This window comes from Carassius auratus, unplaced genomic scaffold (assembly GCF_003368295.1).
Source record: "Carassius auratus strain Wakin unplaced genomic scaffold, ASM336829v1 scaf_tig00045658, whole genome shotgun sequence".
In the NCBI taxonomy this organism is placed as follows: Eukaryota; Metazoa; Chordata; class Actinopteri; order Cypriniformes; family Cyprinidae; genus Carassius; species Carassius auratus.
In genome coordinates, this window is record NW_020526920.1 from 7,604 (window position 1) to 34,320 (window position 26,717).

Sequence of the window (26,717 nt, forward strand, 5' to 3'; positions counted from 1 at the left end):
TCTTTCTTTCTTTCTTCTTTCTTTCTTTCTTTCTTTCTTTCTTTCTTTGTCCTTGCCTGAACCTAAATTAAGGACTTAAGGATGTTCACACCTTTATTTATTTAATTATTTTTGCATTGATAAAGAGATGCCATTGTCTTCAAATATAAGCTGTTTCCTTTAAGGATTATTAAAGTTTTCTCTTGTATTTAATGAGACATTCTTTAAAAAATACATATACATTTAAAAATGTATATCTGCATTCTTCTGTAAAATTTAACATGTAGAAAGCAGTTTGTCAAAGTAATGTCTGAACATACAGACAGTTCATTCAAAGTGGACAATTTGCTGATGATTTTAAATTTGTAAAAAAAAAATATATATATATATATATATATATATATATATATTATATATAATATATATATATATATATATATATATATATATATATTATTAACGTTATGGTTCTACAATACAGAAATAGGCTAAAATGTAAAAATTGAACAAGCCTCAAAAACCCAAGCCGAAACTGGCCGGCTTCTCGTCCGCTCGATATTCTCAAGTAAAACCACATCTAATTGGACGATGCAGTTGAATCATGGTCGTCCTGTCCAATCAGAAGCGTCGTCTCATGCAGTTGCCGGAGGCGCTGTTGAGCCGCTCTCCGTCAGTCAGTCCTACGGTACTCCGAGACTGGAGCCGCGGCGAACCGTCACACAACATGACAACAATCTCATGAGCTATTCTGGGAAAAAAAAACTCTTGTTTGGGAGTATTTATACACTAACTGGACTAAAGGGACGGCGTATCTAATTGTAGAGGTAAGCTAAGCCTATCTTTAAATTTGTTTGGCCGCTTAAACGCGGCGTAAGTGTTGTTTGCAACAGGTTGCCTGGGAAAGAAAGCAGCGATGCACTTCGGGAAGTGGCCAGCTAGCAGTGTTAGCAATGCAAATATATTTAACAATACTCTAAAGCACACTCTAATTTATTTGAAATAGAACTCTAGAAACATTGAAGAAACGGTTTATATGATTTATACGTTCTGTGTTTCACTGTTTTTGGAGTTTTAAGGTAACGTATACTGACCAAACACATACAACGCCTGTCTCAAAACCCAATGAGCAGTCTACCTAGGCAGCATTTTTAGGCATCATAGGCGCGTTCATTGCTCAAAAAGTGGCAGCTCACTTGGTCGTGAGACCGTTACCCTGCTTCTTGAGATTAAGTAAATTTGAATGTTAAGATATAGGCTGAAAATGGCAGAACTGAAGCTCCCCAAACAAGTTGTTGGAAATGCATGGAAGTTTCTTTTATCGATACACGGACTGCCATTGCTCATCTACCTTCATTACAGCCATCAGGACACAAATGTCGCTTTGTTCCCTTCGAGAAGGTTCAGAAATCTGATATCACTGACTCTCCATATTCTCTCTGGAGTGATTACTGGGATACTATGGATCAAAGCTGACATGGGAAGGGCGTTATCGTTTTATTTTATGACTGAAATGCCTTGGGGAAGTAGAGGACCATTTATTTCACCAGTGGGATATCTTAAGGGCGTTTAAAAGTTCACTGATCATTTTTGTGTTATTAGTGAATTAAAGAGCGTGTGTCATTAAACAAATGATATTGGATTCTAGACACACTGGGCTGTGTTTATTAGGCTTGTTAAAAGTGTTTATGTGCTTCTAAATTGAGTGTTAAGTGATATTTTCTCAACCTTCTTTTTGCATGACAGTTTGATGCGCTAGTAAAGGAGAAGAAAATACAGTTTTTCCCTCTTGATCTATTCTTCTGTTACTAGTTCACACTTAGTGAATATATTACATGTAACTTGCGGTCTCCAAAATGTACTTTAAGTTCCATAAAACGTTTAAACTGTGAAGTAATTGTATTTACAGGTAAAGTCTTGATTAAATGCAGACTAAGCTACGGACAGTATCTTGCTGTTAATTAACACGGTGAATAATTTTGACAACAGAAATATTTCCTCAGTTTCAGTTTTCCCACATCCCTGGCATAATAGCATTTCATCTCCCCTATAATAGTAAATGCTTCACTGTCAACATTTTTGGCTATGATGTTCCCTTTTGTCACCAAGAAGTCCGTTCCCAGCAGGGTCTGGCTGTCATCCATGTCTTCATTCCATTATTAGGAACACAATTGACAATCTTATCACTTCCTCAGATCACAAGCTGCGAGTCAGCTGGCAGCTCGGTGTTGTTTACAGTTAAGTCTTCACTGCATGCTGTGATATAATTCAGCTTCGGAGGTAACCTGTTTAGGCACTGTCACAGAGTTAACCTTCCCTGCTCTTTATGCTTCTGTTAAAGTCAAAGATCATTTGATCCATAAAATGATTCAGGGCAGTTGATGAAGATTATGATGATGGTAATGGGTTATTTATGGCAGTTTTGTTTGTTTGCTCCAGGTGTAGAGTTACTGCACAAATAAATTATGCTATAATAGATGATAGAGGGATTTGGCTCTAAATCAGGTGGGCTTTCTTTCAAGGAGACGTATCTATTTTCAGAGTAGAGAGAGAGGTGTTAATGCCAGCACGTTCTCGAATCATATTACCTCACCGCCACATTTCTTCAGTGAGTCTGGCCTGTCAGACCGATGAAATCCGATGGCCTGATGGATATATTGTAGGATATAGCACATAGGGTGGTCCCTTAATATTATTAATATTATCTTAATATATTTGTTCATATATTTATTATTTATAGATTATTTTTATATTAATGTGTAAATAATTTATAAGACTTTTTGTTTTATTATATTGTTAGTGATTGTGTAAAAAATAGATAAATAAATTCTAAAGAACTTGTTAATGTATTTTTTTAAGTTTTTTGTGTAATTTATTTTATGCTTACCAAGGCAGCATGGTATGTAAAAAAAAAGTGTAAAGTGGTCATATTTTAAAAAATAAATGTAAAATATTATAATAGTATTGAATATATTGTAAAACAATTCATTATTTAGCAGAGGTGAATTTTCAGCAGCCATCCAGTCTTCAGTGTTGCATCTTTCAGAGAACTAGTAGGAAAAAAAAATCGAATATGCTGATTTGTGCTTACGAAACAATTATTATGTTTATAAATGTTAAAAGCAGTTGTGCTGCTTAGACATGTGAAGGTATTCGGTAATGGGATATATCACTGTAATGAACATTTATTTTAAATAATCTTTTGCCATATTAAAATGATTTTACTGTCACATGTTCAAATTAATGAATTGTTACTAAGTATTAGTAAATATAAAAAAATACTGCCTTCAAACATAAATGATAGTGTATATCTAGCCACCCTTTCTCTAGATAATTTTTCGTTGCTTTGCATTGACTAGTGAAATACTTGCCTGTATTTGTCAAGCACTAGTTCATATCCACTGTAGTGACAAACACCAGCATTAAATGTTATCAGCAAGCACTGTATAGTTATATATGTAACTACCAAGAGGGCTGACTGTCTCAAGTGTTTCATCCTCATTCTCAAATGTGTGTGATGCATTGATGTGGGAAGAGAGTTATGAAGGTGTAGACAGGACTTTATTTATCACTTGGGTGGTGGTGCAGGAAGGGACTGGGACCAGTGCCAGCAACGTACAGAACCACTGTAACCCATGAGGAATTCTCAATATGCAGCGGCTCTGCTGTTCTGATGGACCACCACGGCTAGGAATTAACAAGCCACAAACTCTCCTAGAGAGCCCATCCAAAATGCCAGGGGGCTACTGTCTAGACCTGGATTTCCCACTAGTTTTCAGGAGGCCAGTGGAGGTCAATAACAACTTGGCCCCTTAGTGTGCAATCTAACCACCCCGAAAGGATAACATGCGGCTCTTGAATCACCAACTTGAAACATTTTCTCATCAGTTGTGTGAAATGTTTCTTATCACTGTTTATCACTTGGCTAATACTATCTGAGGAATCCTTATTAATCTCTTGATTCCATTTGGGGTCTGTCAAATCTCTGTCATTGCAGGATGGTTTAGGTGCAGCGACCAGTCAAGAGTGGATGAGCCACAGATCACCTTCACTGTCTAATAGGCTTTCCAGTGCTATAAATTGCAACACACCAGCACAATTTAAAACATGCAGAAATTTTTTAATTCTGCTTTTTTTTTTTTTTTTTACTGTACTGATAATTTCATATTCTTATTACTGTGAATTGAAAATTAATGTTTTCAATGCAAGATGGTAGGTTAAGCTTGTCTTTTATAGTGGTTAGGGTTGTTTTTTAAAGTTGCAATGCCATGACCCTACAAACTATAGAAAGTCCTGTGGTTAGTTCTTCCTCAGAAGTGCTCACATTGTATAATTTTGAGAATTAAAAAAAATAAAGTTGCATTCATCATCCAGCTTAAAGAATAGTTCACCCAAATGTCATCATTTCTTACCCTCATGCCATCCAAACCTGTATGACTCAATTTTTTCTGTGGAACAAAAAATGTTTTAAATAAAGTTAGTAACAATACAGTTTTTACAGTTCCCCTTGACTTACACTGTATGGAAAAAAATACAGTGGTAGGCAGTGGAAAATGAAACTGTTTGGTCAAAATATTTCTAAATATTTAGTTTCACAGAAGAAAGTGTCATGTAGGTTTATAATGACATGGTGATGGGTAAATGATGACTGAATTTCCATTTTTTGGGCGGGGACTATCCTTGTAGACCTGTTCACACAAGGATTCATTTTGGGTTCAATTTTCATTCAGATTTGAGAATGTGAATACATTTAATGAACAGCTGTTAATTCATCTGTTCAGAATCACACAAACAAGTGCTACAGAACAATTGTTGGCACTTTTGGTCACATGCCCAGAGAAACTGCTTTTAAGTAAAACTATTGCTGTTACAAACATTGTGTAAGCATTTTGCTAAGCATCAGTAAATAGAAAAGTTTTCAGAACTGGAATCTATTTGATGTTTCTGACAAAGAGGTCCTGTAGGCTGGATAGGTGGAGCCTCACAGTGTTGGTTTCACACCTGCCGGTCGCTTGGGTCGTTTATTTTCCAAATATATTTGCATGCATATGACTTTCTGAATGTCTTTTGGAGGTTATAAGTCAAGGGAAAGCAAGTAAAATGGTTTACTTAGTAATAGCTTTGAAGGTCATGTGTTGGTTTTATTTTCTGTTCTGCACTCCTAAGGTCAAAAGTGATTCATCTCTGCATGATAGTGTTGTCTATACTATGCTCTTGCCGCGTATTTTCCCTCTGTTTGTCTATTTCCCTTTCTTTTCCACTCTCTCTTCAGCATTGCTCTTCCTCCTGGTACTAGGTGGTACGTGCCCGATTCTTAGGAGCCTGGAATCTGGAATTTTTTTGGTACACAAACACTGGGTGTTGGAATGTTGAGCTGGAGCTTTGGGGAAGATAAGGATCCTGGTCTGTTTCTCCTCTACAGTGACAGCCATGGAAGTGTTGGCCTGTCCAGATTCCCTCTATCCTGCATGATATCATTCCAGACATTGCTTTTTCTGTTGTCCATTTTCCAGTTCTCTGATGAGAGAGATTCATATCTGTGAGGTGTCAGTGCATAGTGTCTTTTCGACTGTAAAGGTGTGGTAGACCCCAGAGCTTTGATATATTGTCATACGTTACAAAACCTAGTGAAGGCTGATGATGGGAAAAGAGCTTCGTTCCCACCCTGTCACAGCATTCAGGTACTGTTTTCCATACTAGCCACTCCTCAGGACGAGCCGTTTCATGTCTGTCAGCGTAACAGGTTCATCCTGTGCAGGGCTGAGGCTGCCAGGCCAAGAAAGAAAACATCCTTCCTGTGAATAATGCGTGTTATTCAGTGTGTTAAGTGGAGTTCTTTGTTCAGGTAACAGGGCATATGAATGTCAATGAGATTATCAAAATTATTGGTTGACTGATTTATGAACATTTATGTACATTACATTTTCAATAATATTTGTTTGGGTCATTTATTTATTTCTGTTACATTGCGAAAAATACTGTGCAGTGCACTGTTAATGGGCCAGTCTTTTATGAATAGTGCTTGATAATCCTAAATTAGCCAGCAGAACTTGTGAAAATAACTCTTTATGTGTAAAGTAGAATATGAATATGTTTGGACTTGATCATTTTCACACTTGTTCACTTGTTCAATTTCGTTTGCATTAGCGAAACTACTCTACCACTAAAGCTTGCCAGGAATGTGACCGGTGAGAGTCCACTGTGTGTATTGCGTAGTGTGTGTTCACAGCCGCAGTATCTGTGAGGACCGTTTCCCAGGTGGAATGAAAAACAACAAGGTTGTTGACACCGTGCCCACTATTGCTCACATCCTATTGGCTGACACGGTGAAGACACACCCACAGCCTCTGGGCCAGCCGTGCTGCACCTGCTCTAGAAAACACCTGCATGTACCACAAACATGCAATGCCTAATCTGCCTCATCTCATCCCTGCTTAGTCTTCCACACTGGGAAATATTAGCCTTCCCATTGGCATTTATCATAGATCAGCCTAATTATTTATCTAAGAAAGGCTAAGATTCAGATTTGAGTTGACAGAGCTGATCCTATACCAGTGTAAAGGGACGATTCTATTAGTAATCACCCAGATGTCCCTATTCCTTGTGTAAGAGGCCAGGGGCTTAGTGTGCTGGGCCGAGCTGTAGTTGAGTTGTGGCCAGCCCGCCGCTGAATGGAACAGGAGGTTTTGAAGTAGGCTACTTAAGCTCTTGAGCAGCAGATGGTTCGAGGCTCTATTTATATGTTTTTCAGTCTTGGGGCTCTCCACTGCGTGTTGTGTCATCCAGAAGGGGAAAAGGAGAAATATCCCAAAGACGGTCCATGTTGGTGTGAATATGTTTGTGTTTAAACGTGTGCACATGCTGTAAAATGACATTAACTAAAGCCTTGTTGCACAGCACCAGGGCACAGAATGACCTTATTGGCTGTAATTGCTTGGCAAAAGAATTGCATTTTTATATCCCGATATTTGCTGAGTCTTTTATCATAGCTTAAACAGGTTGAGAGATAAACAAACATTGTTTATTGTGGTGTGTGTTTTAAACATCTTTTAAATAAAGATATTTCAAATAAAATCGAATTAAATTAATACATACTTGTAAGAAGTGTAGTTTGAAGAGGGGCTGGGAAGAACCTGCTTGGATATGTAATTAAAAAGCTATATATGGCTTCCCGTCTAGATTCTAATGGTAATTCTTCTTCTGTAAAACTTGTTGGGAGACATACGATCTGATAATGATCATCAGATTTGATTTTCTTACGTCACCGATGCCAGATTAAATAGCAGAGGTCAGAATACATTTTGCTGTTTAAAACCATGTTGTATTTTCTAAACAAAAATTATGGACAACTTTCCAGTAACTTCATACATTTTCTTGCCATAGACAATTTTAACTTTTAAACTGGCTCTTGTTGAGTATTAATTTTGGACTCTGGAAAGCACTATACCTCACTCATCCATTTGAGCTGCTCTCATGAAAGATAGATGGCTGTTATGTAAATGTAAGGGGCTTTTGGCATCGTCAGTCGGGGGTTGTTTGATTTAGCTCAGTATTGCATATTGTCTCTGGTACGTTGTAGTGGGCGGCTGTAAGATTGTTCTTATCTTCAGCCAACAGGGTGAAAACCACCTTAATAATGACATCAGCATGACTACCTGAATAATGTAGTGTGTGGAGCTCAGATGGATGTTGGCTATGCTCAAGCTACATCTGTGTGTAGGTGTAAAGCTACAATCCTCTTACCTTTTTATAGGAAAGATTAATTGGATTTTGTCCTGTCGATATCTGCACAGCTGCATCCCAAGAAACAACAGTGGCTTAGAGGTCTTAATGAAATAAATCGCTGTGTGTAGGCCTGTTTTATTTTTTTAAGCACTTGTTCCTTTGTCTTAATGTAACCTTGACTTTGGTTTACACTAATAATCAGGTGTTGAGGTTGCATGAGAAAGCGTACACATGTGGGTGCTCACAATAGAGCCCTTATGTTGGTCTGGCCTGCTGAGGAATGTCGTTCCGAGAGTATTTTGCATTCCTGCCTGGTGCATTATGGGACTGTTGCTTCGTCATGAACTCAGAGATTTTATGTGAGTTTTAATGCAGGAAAAACACTTTAATATATATATATTAAAGTGCTTTTCCTATATATATATATATATATATATATATATATATATATATATATATATATACACTTTTTATAAATCGGATAAAATGCATATATATAGAGAGAGAGAGAGAGAGAGAAGCAAATACTAAATATAAATTACATATATTATCCTTGTACTTTATTCTTGTCTGGGACAAATCAGGACAGATTAGCGTTTACTCTACAAATGCAGTGTGTGTGTGTTTGTTCACCTGCATTTGGTGTCATCCGCTTGTGGTGAGGTGTAAATAAGGTCAAGTTTGTCACCTGCACTCACAATTTCTCTCTCTTTATTTCAGGAGGAGTCAAGAGAAATTTTTAGCATTCAGTGGAAGACAGGAAGCAGACGGGTCAGTACTGACGAGAGAGGAGATCCTGCTACAGTCTGGAGGGCTTATCCTGGGCTGACTGGCTAACTCGGGTGAGGACCCCCGTATAGCTTCTCCCCTGTGTGTGTGTGTGTGTTTTCCCCCTTGTTTGGTTCTCAGGCCTTGGGACCTCCCACACACACACAAAGCTGTTGTCACAGCAACGGGTTAGGCAGTCGTGCAGCACAGTAATCTCCGAGCAGTCTTAAGGGAGGAGGGGAAACTGATGGAGGGCATGGCAGAAGTGAGGGGAGCAGTGCATTAGTGAGGAGTGAAGCTAGACTAAATGAGGGATAGTGTTAAAGATAAGAGAGGTTCTGTATCAGACAGAAGGCTCCGCTGAGGTCAGACGAAGAGGCAGAGTGAATCAAGAGTTTCCAGGAAACTGCAGTGATTTTCATCTCAGACATCACTTGTGCTGCAACAACTTCTGTAATCAGCGCAGCTTTACTTCCTGACTCCAACAATATGGGGGCTTAGTTGATGCATTTGGGCAGGCTGGACTTTTATTACATTTCTTTTTCAACAACTTCTGAAATGAGCTTACACCTTTTTTTTTTATATTCGGGCTCATGTGAGGTGTGTTTAAAAATATTTCAGTTGCGTCTGAAACCATGTGATGGCACTGTGTAAGGAACAGGCAGTTTTATTTTATTTTTATTTAAAAATAAAATACATTAAAAATCATTTTATGCACATCTTACAAAATGGAAAATCATGGAATTTCATTTGTCAAAATGATTATTCATTGACTGCACATGCAGTGGTATCAATATGGGTCACTTGAGTTCTGAGATTTTCATACCCTTATAGACGTGTAACTGTCAAGAGGTCAGGTTCATTTTGTTATATTTATGATCACATCTTGGGCAGTTTCAGAAGTGAAGTATGAGGAAAGAGGAATGTAGGAGGGTAGATGGGGCAAGGTTTATCCATTATCTTCATTGTGTGGTCACATGTCTTTTCTTTATTCTGTGGGATGTGTTTTCCTGGAAGAAGACACCCATTTGACATGGTATCACTGTCTAATGCATTATTCAGTGGTAGACCGTTGGCATCTCAAGTCTACAGCAAACACAATCTTAAATCCTTTATCTCATTACAAGAGCTTCCTCCAGCGTCACACTCAAACGCACGCCTCATCACCTGACTCACTGAGTGACAGAGCTGTGACTCAGGGCTCTTTGTTACCCAAAACTGTCTGAGAAGATTTAAGGAAATGCTTTTGGGGCCAAGGGTCAGGGCTGCTCACATCTGCAAGGTCTTGTTGTGGGGGTGAGAAAGCGAGTTGGGTTTTCTGAAAGTGTCAGCTGTCAGAAATCGTGATGATAAAGGGGCAGATAACGGTGATCTGGCCTGTCTCTGACAGCTGACACAGCACACACTCACAGGCACAAGGCCACTACAGTGGAGAGGAGCACTGTGTGAAGATGGCTTGTTTGTTTTATCTTTATATTGGGCAGTTTTTGATACAGCGCTTCAAGTAACTGTACACTCATAGAGGAATGAATGCCATAAATATCACTGTAATTAATCAGCAGTGCGGCCTGAGGGTAAAGTTGGTAAAACAACAGTGCTGGGTATCGATTCAAATGTCCCGATTCGATTTTGATTAGGGCTGCACGATATTGGGAAAAATTTTATTTTTCTGCGATATATATTGCGGTATGAAATCTAATTTTTTCTTACAAACAAAAATGGGGTGAGCACACTTACATTCCCATTTTAAATGATTTAAACATCGACACCAACGTGTCAATTGATTAATATGCGCGTGGGAGAGAGAACAAGACAGCGCTGGTGTTGTTTGAAGACACTGAGTGTGCGGCCGGGACTCGCTCTCTCTTTCTCTCTCTCTTGCGCGCGCTCTCTCTCTCAGACCGGTGACAGGTGCAATATTTGAAAATCGATAATTATTTATTTATTTTTTAAATTACATTTATATCTGAATATATAACTTATAGACTTTCAAACATCTAAGTGTCATGAAATATGTATCTGTGTACAAAATGACATGTAAACATATTTTCCCATTCTACCTTGCGTGTCACGTGAAAAATAGGCGTCGGTTCTATTTCTAGCATGCACGCGTTTTCCGCGCGTCTCACGCAGGCAGTCTGCAAGCTCTAACCTGTTAACATGGGAGCCGAATTAAAAACGGACACGCCATGCAGCTGAGACGCTTGCGCCACGCATCTAGTGTGTCGCCGGCTGCGCGCTCGCGCTCTCTCTCTCTCGCGCACGCGCTCTCTCTGGCCCATACAGTTAATAAATAACGGATCAACTACGACAGCCTACATGCACATCCTGCGATGTGACTATCGTGGATTAATACATCGCGATATCGATGCTTAAACAACACATCGTGCAGCCCTAATTTTGATTCTCAAGCTCTCAATCAGATTCTCAATTTTTTATTATTGCATTCAGTGAATGAGTGCTATTTCTAAAAAATAAACAGTAAACCTCAGTTTAGAAATGAATTAAAAAATAAAATAAAAATAAGTCTGTATTTTAAACTTCTTTTTTTCGTATAGGGTCCTATTTTGAACAATAATAGGACCCTATAAAATGTTCTTCTTATTTTTTTCTGGCAATCAGATGAAGATATAAAACATTAATTTAATTTATCCTAATCAAATGAAAATTAAAACCTTTTTTTTTTTGGCAAACAAAGTGCTGCACAACCGAGGTTTACTGTTAAAATAAGAAAATAAATAAAACCGATATGATTATTCCTTTAAAAATAAAGATTTATTAATATGTATTAGCAGTAGTAGCATTAAGTCTTAAGACCGCTAAACATTAATATGTTCTGATGTTTCTTTTAACCTTAAACTATACTTTTATTTTGACAGGGTGTTGTGAGGAACTTGCAGCTGCTGTGTATGTGATATGACTGTGGTTTTCTCAAATGAAACAGTAAAATCCTTATGAAGTGAATCTCAGAGCAGCTGGAGATGACATTTGTGTATTCATATCATCATAGTGAGACAGCAGAAACTGAACACAGCTAGCATTGTCTGTGCTTTAGTATGTGTGTAAGTTACGTCAGTAAACAAAATGGTGCGCTCCGCCATCCATTTATTGATTGCTGTAATCATGGTGCCTTATATGTGATATCAAATGCTTCTGCAGATTTATAGTATTCCTATAGCATTTCACCTGAGCATTGTGAAACACGCATATGGCTTTGTCCTTGGTTTTTTATCAACAGTATCTCCGCCGTGATGAGTGCTGAATGAATGACAGGCTTTCCATTGTAACATCGCGCAAAGTAAATAAGGGTGACATCAAACGTTAATGGAGAAGAGAAATTATATGATTCACGTTAATCAGATCTTGTTTTAAATGTGTGCTGAAATAAATACCGAAAAATATATATTTTGCTCAATGGTCAAATCTGCACTGTCCTATGAGAAACTTTGTCAAAACAACTTGAAATGTGATGGATCGATACATAGGCTAAATATACAGCTTTGCCAAAGAAATAAACTGCAAAATATATTATGACAAAAGCAAAAAGTAGTATTTTTACATGTTCTGAAAGAAATGAATTTTGCTTACCTAGGAAAAACCTGTTGCTACGATGCAAATGTGTTATGGGTAATAAGCAGGGCATTCTTATGTGGTTTCTAAGGTGTTAAGTACATTAGGATGGTTACTGGCCCCTGTCGTCTAAAGAGTGTAACTAGGTCTGCATGATGCAGGTAATGTTTCAAATTTTTCTGATAAGGTTTTATTTTGGTGACTGGGTTTATAAATGCTTCTCATTACAAATCTGATGAAATGGGCTTTGCATGTTCCATTCCCAAATGCACATATAAGCAACTTAAACCCAGAGGAGATGCAGAGATTAAGTTAGTGTTATGTAGGTGAGATTTTAAATTTCATATGAATGGAAGTATTTTTAAAACGTGTATAAACTTTCCTGGAAAACTCTGCTCTCTCTTTTCCAGGTGTGGCTCTTTGTCTGGAGCTGCTACTGACCTCCGTCCTGCTGTCATGGCCTCAGCCCTCACACCATGCAGAAAGCACCCCTCCTAACCCTCATACCTCACACACACTCACACCACACTTCACCACACACACACACAGCCATGATGACCACCTCCCACATGAACGGATATGTGACCGAGTCAGACGGTGGGGGAGGGAGCGTCGGAGGCACTGACTTTCTGGAGGAGGTGGTGCAGAGGCACAGGGAGATGGCGGTGGACTGCCCCAGTGAACTGGGTGCCCGCACCCTGCCCGTCAGACGCAGCGCTCAGCTGGAAAGGATCCGTCAGCAGCAGGAGGACCGCAGGAGACGGGAGGAAGAAGGCCGCAATCGACAGGAACTCGACCTCACCTCATCCATGCGCTTGAAAAAACTCTCCCAGAATCCCAAAGTGGGCATCGATAACCCCACCTTTGAGCAAATGGAAGGTCCGGGAGGCTCTATAGGTGGTCTGCAAATTCTCACTGCACCACCAGCTCTACTAGGTGGGTGTCATAAACTACTAATGGGGATTTTTTTCCAATGAGTGCTGCTATAAACCCGCCCCTGACATGTGCAAAGCATGCAGCAGCATTGTGGGTGTCAGTGCCATGGTGTTTAGTGTGTTAAGCCTAAATACTGAATCATAGTGCTCATAGGGCATGCATGAGTTTGAATCTGGCTTGCAACATATTCCCACTTTCTTCTCCACATTGTTTCTGTTCTCAATCCAATAGTGGTAGACTGATAGATCAGATACAATCAGTTTCATTTAAATAAAATATGTTTGACAGAATTCTTTAAAATAACATGAAAATTTGAAACATTAAGTTTAGATAGGTTGAAGTACTAAACGTAGAATAAAAAAAAATAATTAAAGGTTGAAACATAAAAAAAACTAATAAAAATTAGAAAAACACAATTACTAAAACTTAAATATAAAAGCTTATTTAAACATCTATAGTCTATAATTTAAGTTTATATAATAAAAATGTATATAATTTTTATATAAATAATCCTAAAATACTAGTGCATGATATGCAATGAAATTTAGACTTACAAAGTGACCAGACATTGTTAAAAAAACATAACAATTAATTATTACTTTTCACAATTGTATGACATAAAAATACAATGGCACAAATAGTAATGGAAATGTGAGGTTGAAACTGATTCAGAGGAACCGAAGGGACTTTGACTGCTAAAATCAGCATGCATGAGTGAAGTCATTCTTAGAGGAGGCAAAGAGCCACGTTACTGATGATGACTAATGAGAGTGTTCAAGAGCCAAAGAGCCATTGGACTTGAAACTAAATGAGGACAAAACTTCATTTATATACCCCATTATTTTAATATTTTTAGCAGATTTTTTTTACCTTCACTTTCCTCACACCACAACCTCTTACTCTTTCTCTTTAGTTACTCTCAACAGGAAGCCTTTCGCTAGAGTTTAATCCATTAGATTGGACAGACACACACATGCTCCGCTCTTCCAGTGAATTCTTGGTTTTGAATAGATCTCCATTCAGGGGAAATCCAGAATGCATGACAAGGATGAACGCACTGAGTTACTGTGCAAATGAGAGGGGCACTTGGAGCTTCTGCTGAAAGTCATGGCCGAGGGATATGAGTGAGAGGAATTCCTCAGGGAGGGAGAAGAGGACCCTCTGAGGGGGAGGTTAATTAAAAAGCCTTTTATGAAACATTCTGACTCAGACCACTCTTGCTGTACTGTTTTCCTCGGTTTTCCTTCATAGTTTGTGTTCCAGTTCATCTCTCCGATTTGTTTGTCATACTCTCCCTATGCTATTTTTTGACAGTCTAACTCTCTGTGGCACTAAAATGTCCGTAAGATATATCATCAAGAACAAAGCAAAGGCAACACTTAAGATATTTGATTTGCCCACTAATACCTCTATTAGCCACCCACTTAGACATTACACAACACACAAGGAAAACACACCCCCATGTCTAACTCCTAATGTGTCTTGTTGTGTAGTTAGATACTATAAAAGAGAATTACAACATAGCTGAAACTTGGTTAGCCAAGGACAGCGCTAGAATAGCTGAGTTACATTTGTGATTAATGCAAACGTTGTGTGATGTGGATAACGAACAACAAAAAATGCTCAGTGGGGGAGTCTTTGTGAGAGGCCATGTCATCAGTTTTCCGGGTGAATGATTCAGAGGTATGTACTGTTGTTCCTCTGTGAAGTTACTGTTTCTTCTGTTTTTACAGGCAGAGTGTTTTTGAGATACACGAGTGATCTGCAAGCATACTTATGGTTTGCGCTTGTGCTTTCAGAGCTGGAGGACCTGTTGATGTCCCTCAAGCAGGTGCAGCATAGTTTGAATGACTCTCAGAGTCAAGAGGACATGGAGCTGGTTCTACAGCTGGTCCAGAAGTCTGACTTCCAGAAAGCCTTCAACATTCATAATGCTGTGGCCCACTATATGAACCGGCCCAGCCCTCCCTACCCCCTGACGGACCACGCACAGAGCCTCGCACAAGAGGTGAGCAGCACTTGTTACATACGTGGATTGAGTGAAAGATGCAGGGGAAATGGGGATATATAAGAAATGCTCTGATACATATGATATCAAAATAGTCCTATTGATTGTAAAAAGCAATCAGACATTAGGCATAGCTGCTTGAAAAAAAAAAAAATAATAAACAAAAGACTTTGAAAAGGCTTACATCTTCTTTGTCAAACTACTCTTGGTTCAGTTAAGCAGTCTGCATGCATAATGTCAGCATATGTGAGGGTCAGGAACTTTTGAAAAAGTGTTTGTGGATTAATTGATTGGTCATCACAAAACCATTTTAATTTGTCACCACTTTATCTGTCAGCTGGAGACATCTTAATGCTTTTGCTTTCATTTTAACTATGAATCCATGTTTAATGAAGGTCTTATGTGTTGACTGCGATGGACTGGCTAGATGAAGAGGTACACCATCATTCAGCAAGATTTTTAAGATATTTTTTTTTAAAGAAATGTTTATCATGTTTATCAAACATGATCAATACATTTAGCACGTTACAAAAAATTGTTCAAAAGATGTTCTTCAACTTGCCGCTTGAGGCTGGCTGCAAAAGGGAGTCAATCCCATAGACTCCCCATGTTAAAATGGCCAAAAAACATGTTTGCAGCCTGGTGCAAAAAAAGATTTTGGTCTAAATAGCTTATTCTGCCCTTTATGACAACTGTGAGGGGGGTGAATTTTTTTATAACTCTTCAGTTTAAATTATTTTAAGACTTAAAGTTCTGCAAAGTTCTGTCACTTGAGTGACAGGGGGATTGGAGCTGTTGACACTGCCGTCACACTAGGTGGGCGTGGCTTCAGCAACTAGCTCCCGCCTTTTTGCCCATTTTTGAATGTCCGGGAGAGTCGCGCGGCGACGCACTGCCAAGATGGCGACGGCCCGCTCTACACACTTTAGGCTTCAAAAACACACTTCAGGAGTTTATGGGCGACGTCACGGACACTACGTCCATGTTTTTATACAGTCTATGGTTTCCACCAGCGGGCCAGAAGCTCTGCTGTGCTTCACTAAAACACGCCCTTTACACGCCTCTCGGGAATAATGTCATACAACCCCATAATTTCACCAACAAAAAAATTATCAGAAAACTAATAAGATATATGTCATTGGAAATAGACAAAACAAACACGATAAAAGCGGCTGTTTGTTTGCATGCTTTGTTAAATATTTAAATCCAAAAGCATCTATGTTTTACTATAATAAGTGATACATTGATCATAATGAATTAATTTATCAGGATTGAAAATTAGTCACACTAAAATAAAGCGTTATGAACATAGCCTGCTTATTCAGTCGAGTCTGATTCACAAATCACAATAGCCTATATACATCAGATTTAAAAAGAATGATAATTTCTATATTTTAATAAAAGTTCCCAAACAAAAACCATTATTATATTTTTTAGGGGTGCTCCGATCACGATCGGCCGATCGTTATGCGCATCTCGTCAGTAAAGCCGGTTCTCTAATAAGCGGTTAATTCCATCAGGTGCTTGATTTCACATAGAGCAGCTGTTACCACACAGAGCCGTTGTTAATAGAGAAGATGCGCAAATCCACTTCATTTTCAGCGTTTATTGGCGCATCTTCTCAGTTAACAACAGCTCTGTGTAGTAACAGCTGCTCTATGTGAAATCACGCACTTGATGGAATTAACCGCTGATTAGTGAACCGGCTTTACTGACGAGATGCGCATTAACGATCGGCCGATCGTGATCGGAGCACCCCTAATATTTTTATGACATAGGCTACGTGGAGCTAAACTCTTGAGATCAGACTTATGACAGATAAAATATGTTACTAAATAAATACACAATTTTGATAGAGAATAAGAAGCTGACGTCTGATTTCTTCAAGTTATAACATTAATGCCCTAACATGAATAGTCTTTTGCATTGCTTATAAATAATCCTTGTATGGTGATTATAATCCACATCGGATCAAGTTATTTCAAACACTTGCTCCTGACTGAAAGTGAGTTTTGAGCTCAACTTATTTTAAAAAGATTTTAGCTTTCTGAAATGATCCGGGACACTGAAACTCTCCAGACACGGAGATACACCACCTTTGTTCATAAACACTCCTCTAGCCCTGTCTGGCCCGCTTTGGCCCAAGGTTTTCATCGTGGCCAAAAAACCTGAGCCTTTGGCCCAGAGGAGGCACAGAAAAGGCACAATCAAGCACCGGAAGTGACAGTGGAAACACTACTGGCCCTGACACGCACTAGTACGCCCGCTTTTGGCCCGACAGTGGAAACGCAGCTAATCGTCATGTGACTCTGAACACGGAGGTAATGGCTGCTTATAAATTCAGCTTTGCCATCACAGGAATTACTTCATAAAATATAAAAATATTTTCATATATTACTGTTTTTATTCTATAGTTTTGATCAAGTTGGAGTTTGGTGAACCTTAAAAAAAGAAGAAAAAAAATTAGGAACCCAGTCTCAAGGACATCTGAAGAGTTGTGTGACAGGGACTAACGGTGAAGCACAACAACCTCAGACTTGATTTGATGTTTGTCGCTTGCACTTACTCTTTTTAGAAGCTCTGTTAGGTGAAGTGAAATGGTGCCATATGTGTCTTATTGACTATTCATTTGTTGATACAGTTATTGCATTGTTTGAATATGTGATTGTGAACCCAGGTAATAAATAGCCTGGAAATCATCAGCAACAAAGAACAATTCAGGACAAGAGGATTCAGAGTATTCAGTGGTTAACAACAACAAAAGGGCAATTAGCAGACTGGTTAATAGGGGAGGATCTGCGTTTGTGCTATTAATGGCACTAATAGCATTGGACTGTTGAAACAGAAAGAGTGTGTTTGAATAGGAATAATAATTTATTTTCTTTTAAATAATTCTGTCAACAACACAATTAAATTAAATTCAGTATTATAGTCATACAGCCATTTGACAGTCACAAGCCGTCAGTGCATGTCTGCATGTAGCTGCTTGTCTGTTGTGTGTATCAACAAGTGGTTGGTAAACTTGACATTGCTGAAGTTATTAATTATAGTTAAAATACCCCATCCAGCTCTTCACTTCTGAAGTGCAATGTTACCAACATAACCAATGTCAAGAGTACAAAAATTAAGCGCATTAACTTTTATTTCAGTCTGTTTGTTAAGATATAATCAAATTGTGTCAATGCCATTTGACTAACTACAGGAAAATTTAATCTTGACTTGATGGCACCATCAAAGTTTGTTAATAATCCAGAGTAAAGTAAGTTCAGACATCTAACATTTTATTGCGGTCCAAATGATTGGCTAAATAAGTATGTGCACAAATGAAGCTGATATTTGTTGAAAAGACTCTTTGGTTGGAATCAGTGTTGTGTGAAGTGCTAATGAGAGCCTGATAAACTTATGGTTGTTGTTTTTGGTTCTCTCACTCGGTGCAGGACAATACAAGACAGAGAGTTGCTCTGTCCTCCACATTCATTAAGACACCGATCCACTGACCTGTGCTGTGCTCTCACAGTAATACACTCCCTCATGGGACATGTTACCAGAGCCTGTGTGGACTGTCTGTTCAATGGTGGGCACATCCCATCCAGATCTCTTGTATATTATCCCCTTATTTTCTCATAAAATACTCATATGCACACAAACTGACAGTCACCACTTATAAGCTACTACTAAATATTGTAGACATGTAATTTTCTGTAAAGTTGCTTTGTAATGGTTTGTATCGTAAAAAGCACTATACAAATAAACTTGAATAAATACTGTATTTCTCAAAGTTCTCAAAAAACCTCCCTTTATGCTGCATGTTCTTCATCTGTAACTGATTTGAACATGGTGGAATCAAACGACTTGTAACTGTAGGATCATTTCCAGAACCTCTCCAAATTCCCCTGTTGCTTTGACCCCTTGATACAAAGCTGTACTTTGTGTTTACAAAAACCTAAAGGAATCTTGCTGAAATATGGAGCCTTACTTTCCGTTACTGTGCTGCTTCACTGTGGTATAATCTGAAAGTAAACAACATCATTCTCTCTTAGTGTTGTGCCGAAGTCATATGGATCATTTCTCTTTCCTTTGCCACAATGTGATTTTTGTATGACTGTTATCATCCGAAATTAGCACAGTTTAATTTCCGTAACAAGACCTTTCTAAGTAAAACTGAATATATATATATATATATATATATATATATATATATATATATATATATATATATATATATATATTTATTTTATAGACATTTATTTTAATAGTGAGCACCAACAGTTTTAATTTCCTAATATATCTGTGAAATCATAAACATGAACTACTATTCAAAGTTTGGGGTCAGCAAATTTTTATTTATAATTTATATATATATATATATATATATATATATATATATATATATATATATATATATATATATATATATATATATATATATATATATATATATATATATATAAAGAAATTAATACTTTTAGTCAGAAGGGATACATTTCATTCATCAGAAGTGTCAGTAAAGATGTGTAATGTTTACTATTTCAAATAAATGCTGTTCATTTGAACTTTCTATTTACAATCACAGTGTTTACTAAAATATTAAGTAGCAAAACTGTTTTAAACATAAAAGTTTCTTGTGCACCAAATCAGCATATCAGGATCTTGTGACACTGCAAGAAATTCCACTTTGCCATCATACGATGAGCTTAAATTTTTAAAATATGATAAAACAGAAAATTACTTAAAATTATATATATATATATATATATATATATATTTATTTTAGTAATAATGTTTCGCAATATTACTGTTTTAATATTTAAATAAATGCCTTGATAAAGACATGTTTCAAAAACCTGAAAAAACTTCCTAGTCTTAAATATTTGATTGGTAGTATACAGGTCATGGTCATCTAATTAGAATATCATCAACAAGTTGATTTATTTCACTAATTCCATTCAGAAAGTGAAACCTGTATATTATATTCATTCATTACACACATACTGATATATTTCAAATGTTTATTTATTTTATTTTGATGATTATAAATGACAACTAAGGAAAATCCCAAATTCAGTATCTCAGAAAGTTAGAATATTGTGACAAGGTTCAATATTGAAGACACCTGATGCCACACTCTAATCCGCTAATTAACTCAAAACACCTGCAAAGGCCTTTAAATGGTCTCCCAGTCTAGTTCTGGAGGCTACACAATCATGGGGAAGACTGCTGACTTCACAGTTGTCCAAAATACCACCATTGACACCTTGCACAAGGAAAAGATGTGGTAAAAAAAAGTGTACAAGCAATAGGGATTACCGCACCGTGGAGAGGATTGTGAAACAGAACCCATTCAAAAATGTGGGGGAGGTTCACAAAGAGTGGACTGCAGCTGGAGTCAGTGCTTCAAGAACCACTACACACAGACGTATGCAAGACATGGGTTTCAGCTGTCGCAGTCCTTGTGTCAAGCCACTCTTGAACAACAGACAGCGTCAGAAGCATCTTAAGACAAAAAGGACTGGACTGCTGCTGAGTGGTCCAAAGTTATGTTTTCTGATGAAAGTAAATGTTGCATTTCCTTTGGAAATCAGGGTCCCAGAGTCTGGAGGAAGAGAGGAGAGGCACACAATCAATGTTGCTTGAGGTCCAGTGTAAAGTTTCCACAGTCAGTGATGGTTTGGGGTGCCATGGCATCTGCTGGTGTTGGTCCAGTGTGTTTTCTGATGTGAAGGTCAACGCAGCTGTATACCAGGATGTTTTAGAGCACGTGCTTCATGCTTCCTGCTGCTGACCAACTATATGGAGATGCAGATTTCATTTTGACCAAGTTGACCAAGATTTCTAAAAATCCTTTCTTTGTATTGGTCTTGATTGATGGTATTGGTTTTCTGAGATACTGAATTTGGGATTTTCCTTAGTTGTCTGTTATTATCATCATAACTAAAATAAATAAACATTTGAAATATATCAGTGTGTGTGTGATAAATGAATATAATATACAAGTTTCACTTTTTGAATGGAATTAGTGAAATCAACTTTTTGATGATATTGTAATTATATGACCAGCACCTGTCTATCATAAAATTTAAATGCATTTTGTCAAATGTCTACTACAATACTTTAAGGAATGATAAATGTAGCAGTGTTGTATTGCTATAATGACCTGATGTTGTTGAATCTGTCATCACAGGTGGAGGTCATGATGCACAACAGCTCGCAGAAGGAAGGACTTGAGCTAAGCACCCTCCTCAAAACTCCTCACATGCAGGTATGTTAACATTAAATGTACACACATCCCCCAATTCCCCCATGTCTCTATGTTGCTGTGTCGATGCCCACAGCTGTGATCACAATCCCTGTCTCAGAGCCTGAGCTCTTTTGAACTCTGTAACATGACGTTGAGGTCAGACTCATGTCTACACCGTAGAACTCTGTAGTGGCTTTCATCCTGAATATAACCCATCATCTCTGGCTTTCTATATCCTCCAGGCGCTAATGATGGCCCATGACAGTGTGGCTGAACAGGAGATGCAGCTGGAGCCTCTAGTTCCTTCTGTCAATCAAAGTGAGACTCTCACCCAGTGGGGCGGGGAGACTGTCAAAATCGTTCGGATTGAGAAAGCAAAGGACATCCCATTGGTGAGGACATTCTTTCATTGCTTTTCTCCAGAATATTTTGCACTTCTTGACATCTGACCTGTATTTTAACTTAATGTGCATGTATATTTATGCAGGGAGCGACTGTTAGAAACGATATGGATAGCGTGGTCATCAGCCGCATTGTGAAAGGAGGAGCAGCAGAGCACAGTGGCCTTCTGCATGAAGGAGATGAGATCCTGGAGATCAACGGTGTGGAAATCCGTGGCAGAGATGTCAACGAGGTCTTCGACATCCTGGTAATTATTTTTAAAGAAAGATGATAGGAAGTAGTCTGTTAGGTTTTTGATTGTAAAACACTTAACCTTTTGTAAGTACTGAAGCATCCAAAAATATTCGTAGGCCACTGAACACTGAATGTTGTTGTTTTTTTCATGTTCACAGGCGGACATGCATGGCGTACTGACTTTTGTTCTCATTCCCAGCGCGCAGATCAAACCACCTCCTATTAAAGAGACTGTGGTGAGGCCTTCAGTCTGAACTAAATGAATTGCTGCTTGAGTAAAACAATACATAAAAGTAATCAACGATTAAACCAATATTCTTGTATTCACCCAGATGCATGTCAAAGCACATTTTGACTACGACCCTTCAGATGACCCATATGTTCCATGTCGAGAACTTGGCCTGTGCTTTCAGAAGGGAGATATCCTCCACATAATCAGTCAAGATGACCCTAACTGGTGGCAGGCCTACAGAGATGGGGATGAAGACAACCAGCCACTTGCTGGCCTGGTCCCTGGTACTGTATCTCACATGCTATTCTGTGGATCCAGATGTGTGTTGTTGTTTTTTTTACATTGACTTACATGTCTTTTTCTTACTGATTATCCAGGCAAAAGTTTCCAGCAGCAGAGAGAGGCAATGAAGCAAACCATAGAGGAGGATAAAGAGCCTGAGAAATCAGGTTAGGCTTGCAGAACTTGTGAACACTCTGAAGTGCATACATTCGCAGTTCTTAGTTCTCATTTACACTTATTTTGACAGGAAAACTTTGGTGTGCTAAAAAGAACAAGAAGAAGCGAAAGAAGATGCAAAACAATGCTAATAAAAACGATGGTGAGTCTCTACAGACTAACACTGGAAGGAAAATGTACATGCTGAGGGGTCTCTACACACCTGTGGGAACTCCGATTCAACTTTTTATCATGTGCTTCATGAAGTGTTTCATCTTGCTCTGCAGACTTTGATAATGAGGAGGTTCTCACATATGAAGAAATGGCTCTATACCACCAGCCAGCCAATCGCAAGCGGCCCATTGCTCTCATCGGCCCACCAAACTGTGGTCAAAATGAGCTCCGACAAAGACTCCTCTCCAGTGAGCCAGACCGGTTTGCTGGTGCTGTTCCTCGTAAGTATCAGAAACGTACTGTTTATCAGCCTGCGTTTCTCAGTAATGTCCTAAGCAACAAACTCTCTTCTCACAGACACCACACGAAGCCGTCGCGATATTGAGGTGAATGGCCGCGATTATCACTTCGTTTCCCGTCAGGCATTTGAGATGGACACTGCGGCAGGGAAGTTCATAGAGTCTGGAGAGTTTGAAAAGAACCTCTATGGCACCAGCACAGACTCAGTCCGACAAGTCATCAACACGGGCAAAATCTGCCTCCTCTGTGTACACACTCAGGTGAGATGGACCACTTTACTGCAGAGTTTAGCTTCAATGTACCTGCCTGAAAGCTTTTAGTGATCTTTGATTATCTGGATCAGGTGTGTTTGATTAGGTTTGGAGCTAAATTCTGCTGGAAGGCTTCCCTACAGGAGCAGAATTGGACACCATTTAAAAAAAAAAAGTACCACATGCTTGTTGGATTGTTTTAATTGACTATGTATTCTACCTTTTTAGTCTTTGAAGGTTTTGCGGAGCTCAGACCTCAAGCCCTACATTATCTTCATTGCTCCTCCATCCCAGGAGCGATTGAGAGCCCTCTTAGCTAAAGACAACAAAAACCCAAAGGTAAACATCGGCCCTGAAAGATCAACTCTCAGGAGCCACGCACAAAGAATGTTTTCACATTCCACTGTGCTTATTTCCATTGTTTTTTCTATGTAAACATTATGGCTACGATGATAAATCAATGCAGAATTGATTTGTGGAGATGTACTGAATGCATCCCGATTCTGAGCTTAGATTTTAACAGAAGATGGAACACTAATCTAGTTTTTGTCTGCATACTCAAATGCTCGTGAAGAAATGTGCCTGTGCATACGGAGTCCTGAGACCTCAGCTCAGAATGCTTTTATGACATGAGATTTCATGTAAACACAGCCCATTGTGAACACTCTCTTGTAATTCACTTCAACCATATCGAATTTAATGAATAATTATTTTAGGTTCAAGTGTGTGTAAGGATTTGGAAACAAGCAGAGTACGGCTGTTTCTAAAGCATGCAGTGCCAGCTGTTTCTAAAGCATGCAGTGCCATCTGCTGTTCAAGACTGAGCTCAGAATCGACTTGAGAAAGAATCGCTACGCGTTCGGAAAATCTCAGAAACGATGCCGAATAATTTCTTGATTCGCGATGCATTGATTTATTTCCCCAGCCCTAGTAAGCATGCAATAGACAGATTTCCTAAGCCTTTGCATGAAATGGCACTGTAACTTTTAACCCTTGTGCTGTACTGAAAATCCATTAACTAATTTTAGTTTCAGGTCCAAAAAGGCCAGCCTTTTTAAAATTTTGGAATCTGTTGTGGACGAAGGCCTCATTGATATGAGCTTACTCACCTCAGTTCTTGAGTAAAAAAAAAGCGTTGTTTTTTGGACAATATTCACTCAGAAATGAGATGCATATGCTCATATGAATGAGTCCTATGAATAATCATAATTTTTTAGTCCACTACAATAAGATTTAACTAGCATTTTAGGAAAAAAGAAAATCATCTCTGGGTCAAAATGACCAGAACAACAACATGAGGATTAAAGAATGCATCATTTCATTCCTCTGTCTTCTATCTCTGTGTGAACCAGCCCTTTGGACTACTACTCCCATTCTCATGGTTTCACACCCCCTTTTGTTTTTTTGTTTTCTGTTTTTTTTTTTCAGCCCGAGGAGCTGAGAGACATCATTGAGAAGGCCCGTGAGATGGAGCAGAACTTCGGCCACTTGTTTGACCGCCGCCATCGTGAACACCGACCTGGACAAGGCCTACCAGGAGCTGCTGCGTCTCATCAATAAACTAGACACTGAACCTCAGTGGGTCCCTTCATCCTGGCTGCGCTGAGATGAAGCCCACTCACAGCGACCCCCTCCACAGACGTGTGTAAACGCAGAGCAGACTGTTTGAGAATCGGGTTCCACAGAGTTGACTGAAAGCCGCCGTTTTTACACTACAGGATTCAACACTAGATAAGGACACTAGGCCCCCTCAGACCTCTCCAGAAGTGTCTGTCTGCACTGTGCTGTCAGCAGGCTGAGGGAATGAGCGTTTTTATGTCAGAATTCATTTGATCATGGTGTGTTTTTGAGTCCGGGCGGTTACCCACATTCCAGTGAGAGTTACCAGCATTTGGTGCAGCAGTAGAATAAGAGCTTCTATACTGCCTTTGAAAACTATTTATGATTGTAAATATTCTATATGTATTTTTAAAGAAGTTTTGGACAAATGTGGAGGGTTTAAATAGTGTGGGAAAGCAACTGTACTAAAAGTCACTGTTTTAAAAGTCCAATGAGATATTCAGACTTCAGAATAGTTTGGGCTCCCTGAACATTATTAGTGGACAAAGACATTCGTTCACTCAGTTCTCTCCTCTTTCACCCCTGAATCTCTGATGTACAATGCTACATGAACATCAAGCAGTGAGTCCAGTGCCCATCTGAACAACTCTTTCAAGCTTACAAGACACTAAAAGGGATAAATGTCAAAGCGACTGATGCCTTCTATCCCTGTGGCTCTGCCTCAGTGTTCCTATGGCAAGCCAACACTGTGATTATGACAGAGGTTAAAAGTACACTTCAGGTTTTTTTTAGAGTTTGCAAGGCCACATGTGAACACCGCTGCAAGATGAAAGTGGCTAAATGTAAGTCTATGCTCTCTGTCTCAGTATTCACATGCACTTCCAGCACTCAGAAGTGTAAACAGTATTTGACAGCAATATAGTCAGAGGTTCACCATCTGAGCGTCAGCACGGCCTAGTCTTAGTCAATGCTTCTGCACAATTTAAAATGTTTCGTTTGTGATTTGTTTTGATTGGATTTGAAGGTTCTGTGTTGTTTTTACCCATTTCAACATGAGCAAAGGGCTGGTGTTTTAACTTGTGGTAATGCTCTGCATTATTAGGATCTCATGAAACCTGCCCAAGAACATGTCCTGGTCTTATTTCGCCCTAAATCAGAAAGAAAAATATACATTTTATGTGTGTGTGTTCTTTAAAATTACAGTATGCAATATGAATAAAAATTAGCATCATCAAATATTGACTTTAATTTGCACATCGTATAATGTACAGGTCGTATTATTATAATGAAGTCAAAATGCTTTTTAAACATTAAAATCTAATTGAATCACTTTTGAAAATAAAAACAAAAATACAATAAAAAGATAAGAAATGCTGCATTTTTGTGAAAAAATGTGGTCCAAACACAGGCTTCATTTTCTTTGTGCAACATGTGTATGTTTTTCTGTTTGGTTTCGGGCTGTAATCTTACCTGGACATGTTTCATGAGATCTCACTGGTTTGAAACGTCAGCTCCATGTTGAGGTGAGATGTGTGTGCTGAGAGTATGCTTTATGAACGCATGATTTTTTGGGGAATGTTTAGCCCATGAGTGCAAATGCTGGAAGTGAGGAACACTTGATCTTGATGGACAGAAAAACTGTGTGTGTGAGAGAGAGAGAGAGAGAGAGAGAGAGAGAGATAGTGAATATGTGTGTGCGCACGAATTGGTAACAACTCTTTTAAAAGAAGGACTGTCAGTTTTGCAGGCAAGTATTATCTCCATAGCTGATTCAAGCACACACTAGAAACAGCTTTACGGAGATTTGTTCAGCAGAACTGTTGTGTTTTGTTTTCATTAAGATGATCAAGTATATTTGAGAACTGCAACCTTACATGTTTTTTTATGTACAGAATAGCTCAGCAT

The 26,717-nt window shown here is 38.6% G+C and overlaps 1 protein-coding gene across 1 annotated transcript; it reads left to right on the plus strand.

Annotated features, from left to right (window-relative positions):
* The first annotated feature begins 648 nt into the window (after window positions 1-648).
* LOC113088011 (MAGUK p55 subfamily member 5-A-like) lies at window positions 649-25,948 on the plus strand. Its single transcript, XM_026255678.1, has 15 exons — window positions 649-803; window positions 8,422-8,543; window positions 12,450-12,975; window positions 14,775-14,983; window positions 21,165-21,242; window positions 21,464-21,613; window positions 21,709-21,870; window positions 22,016-22,093; window positions 22,190-22,373; window positions 22,467-22,538; window positions 22,619-22,690; window positions 22,815-22,982; window positions 23,059-23,261; window positions 23,481-23,591; window positions 24,681-25,948. The coding sequence occupies exons 3-15, from the start codon at window positions 12,516-12,518 to the stop codon at window positions 24,810-24,812; spliced, it is 2,079 nt and encodes a 692-aa protein (XP_026111463.1). The 5' UTR covers window positions 649-803; window positions 8,422-8,543; window positions 12,450-12,515; the 3' UTR covers window positions 24,813-25,948.
* The last annotated feature ends 769 nt before the right edge of the window (window positions 25,949-26,717 follow it).

Bases quoted from the DNA above. Each gene is read 5' to 3' on its own strand.
- LOC113088011 (XM_026255678.1), top strand. From the start codon at position 12,516: ATGCAGAAAGCACCCCTCCTAACCCTCATACCTCACACACACTCACAC. The intron at 12,976-14,774 runs GTGGGTGTCATA...TTGTGCTTTCAG, and splicing joins TGCACCACCAGCTCTACTAG to AGCTGGAGGACCTGTTGATG. The intron at 22,094-22,189 runs GTGAGGCCTTCA...GTATTCACCCAG, and splicing joins CTCCTATTAAAGAGACTGTG to ATGCATGTCAAAGCACATTT.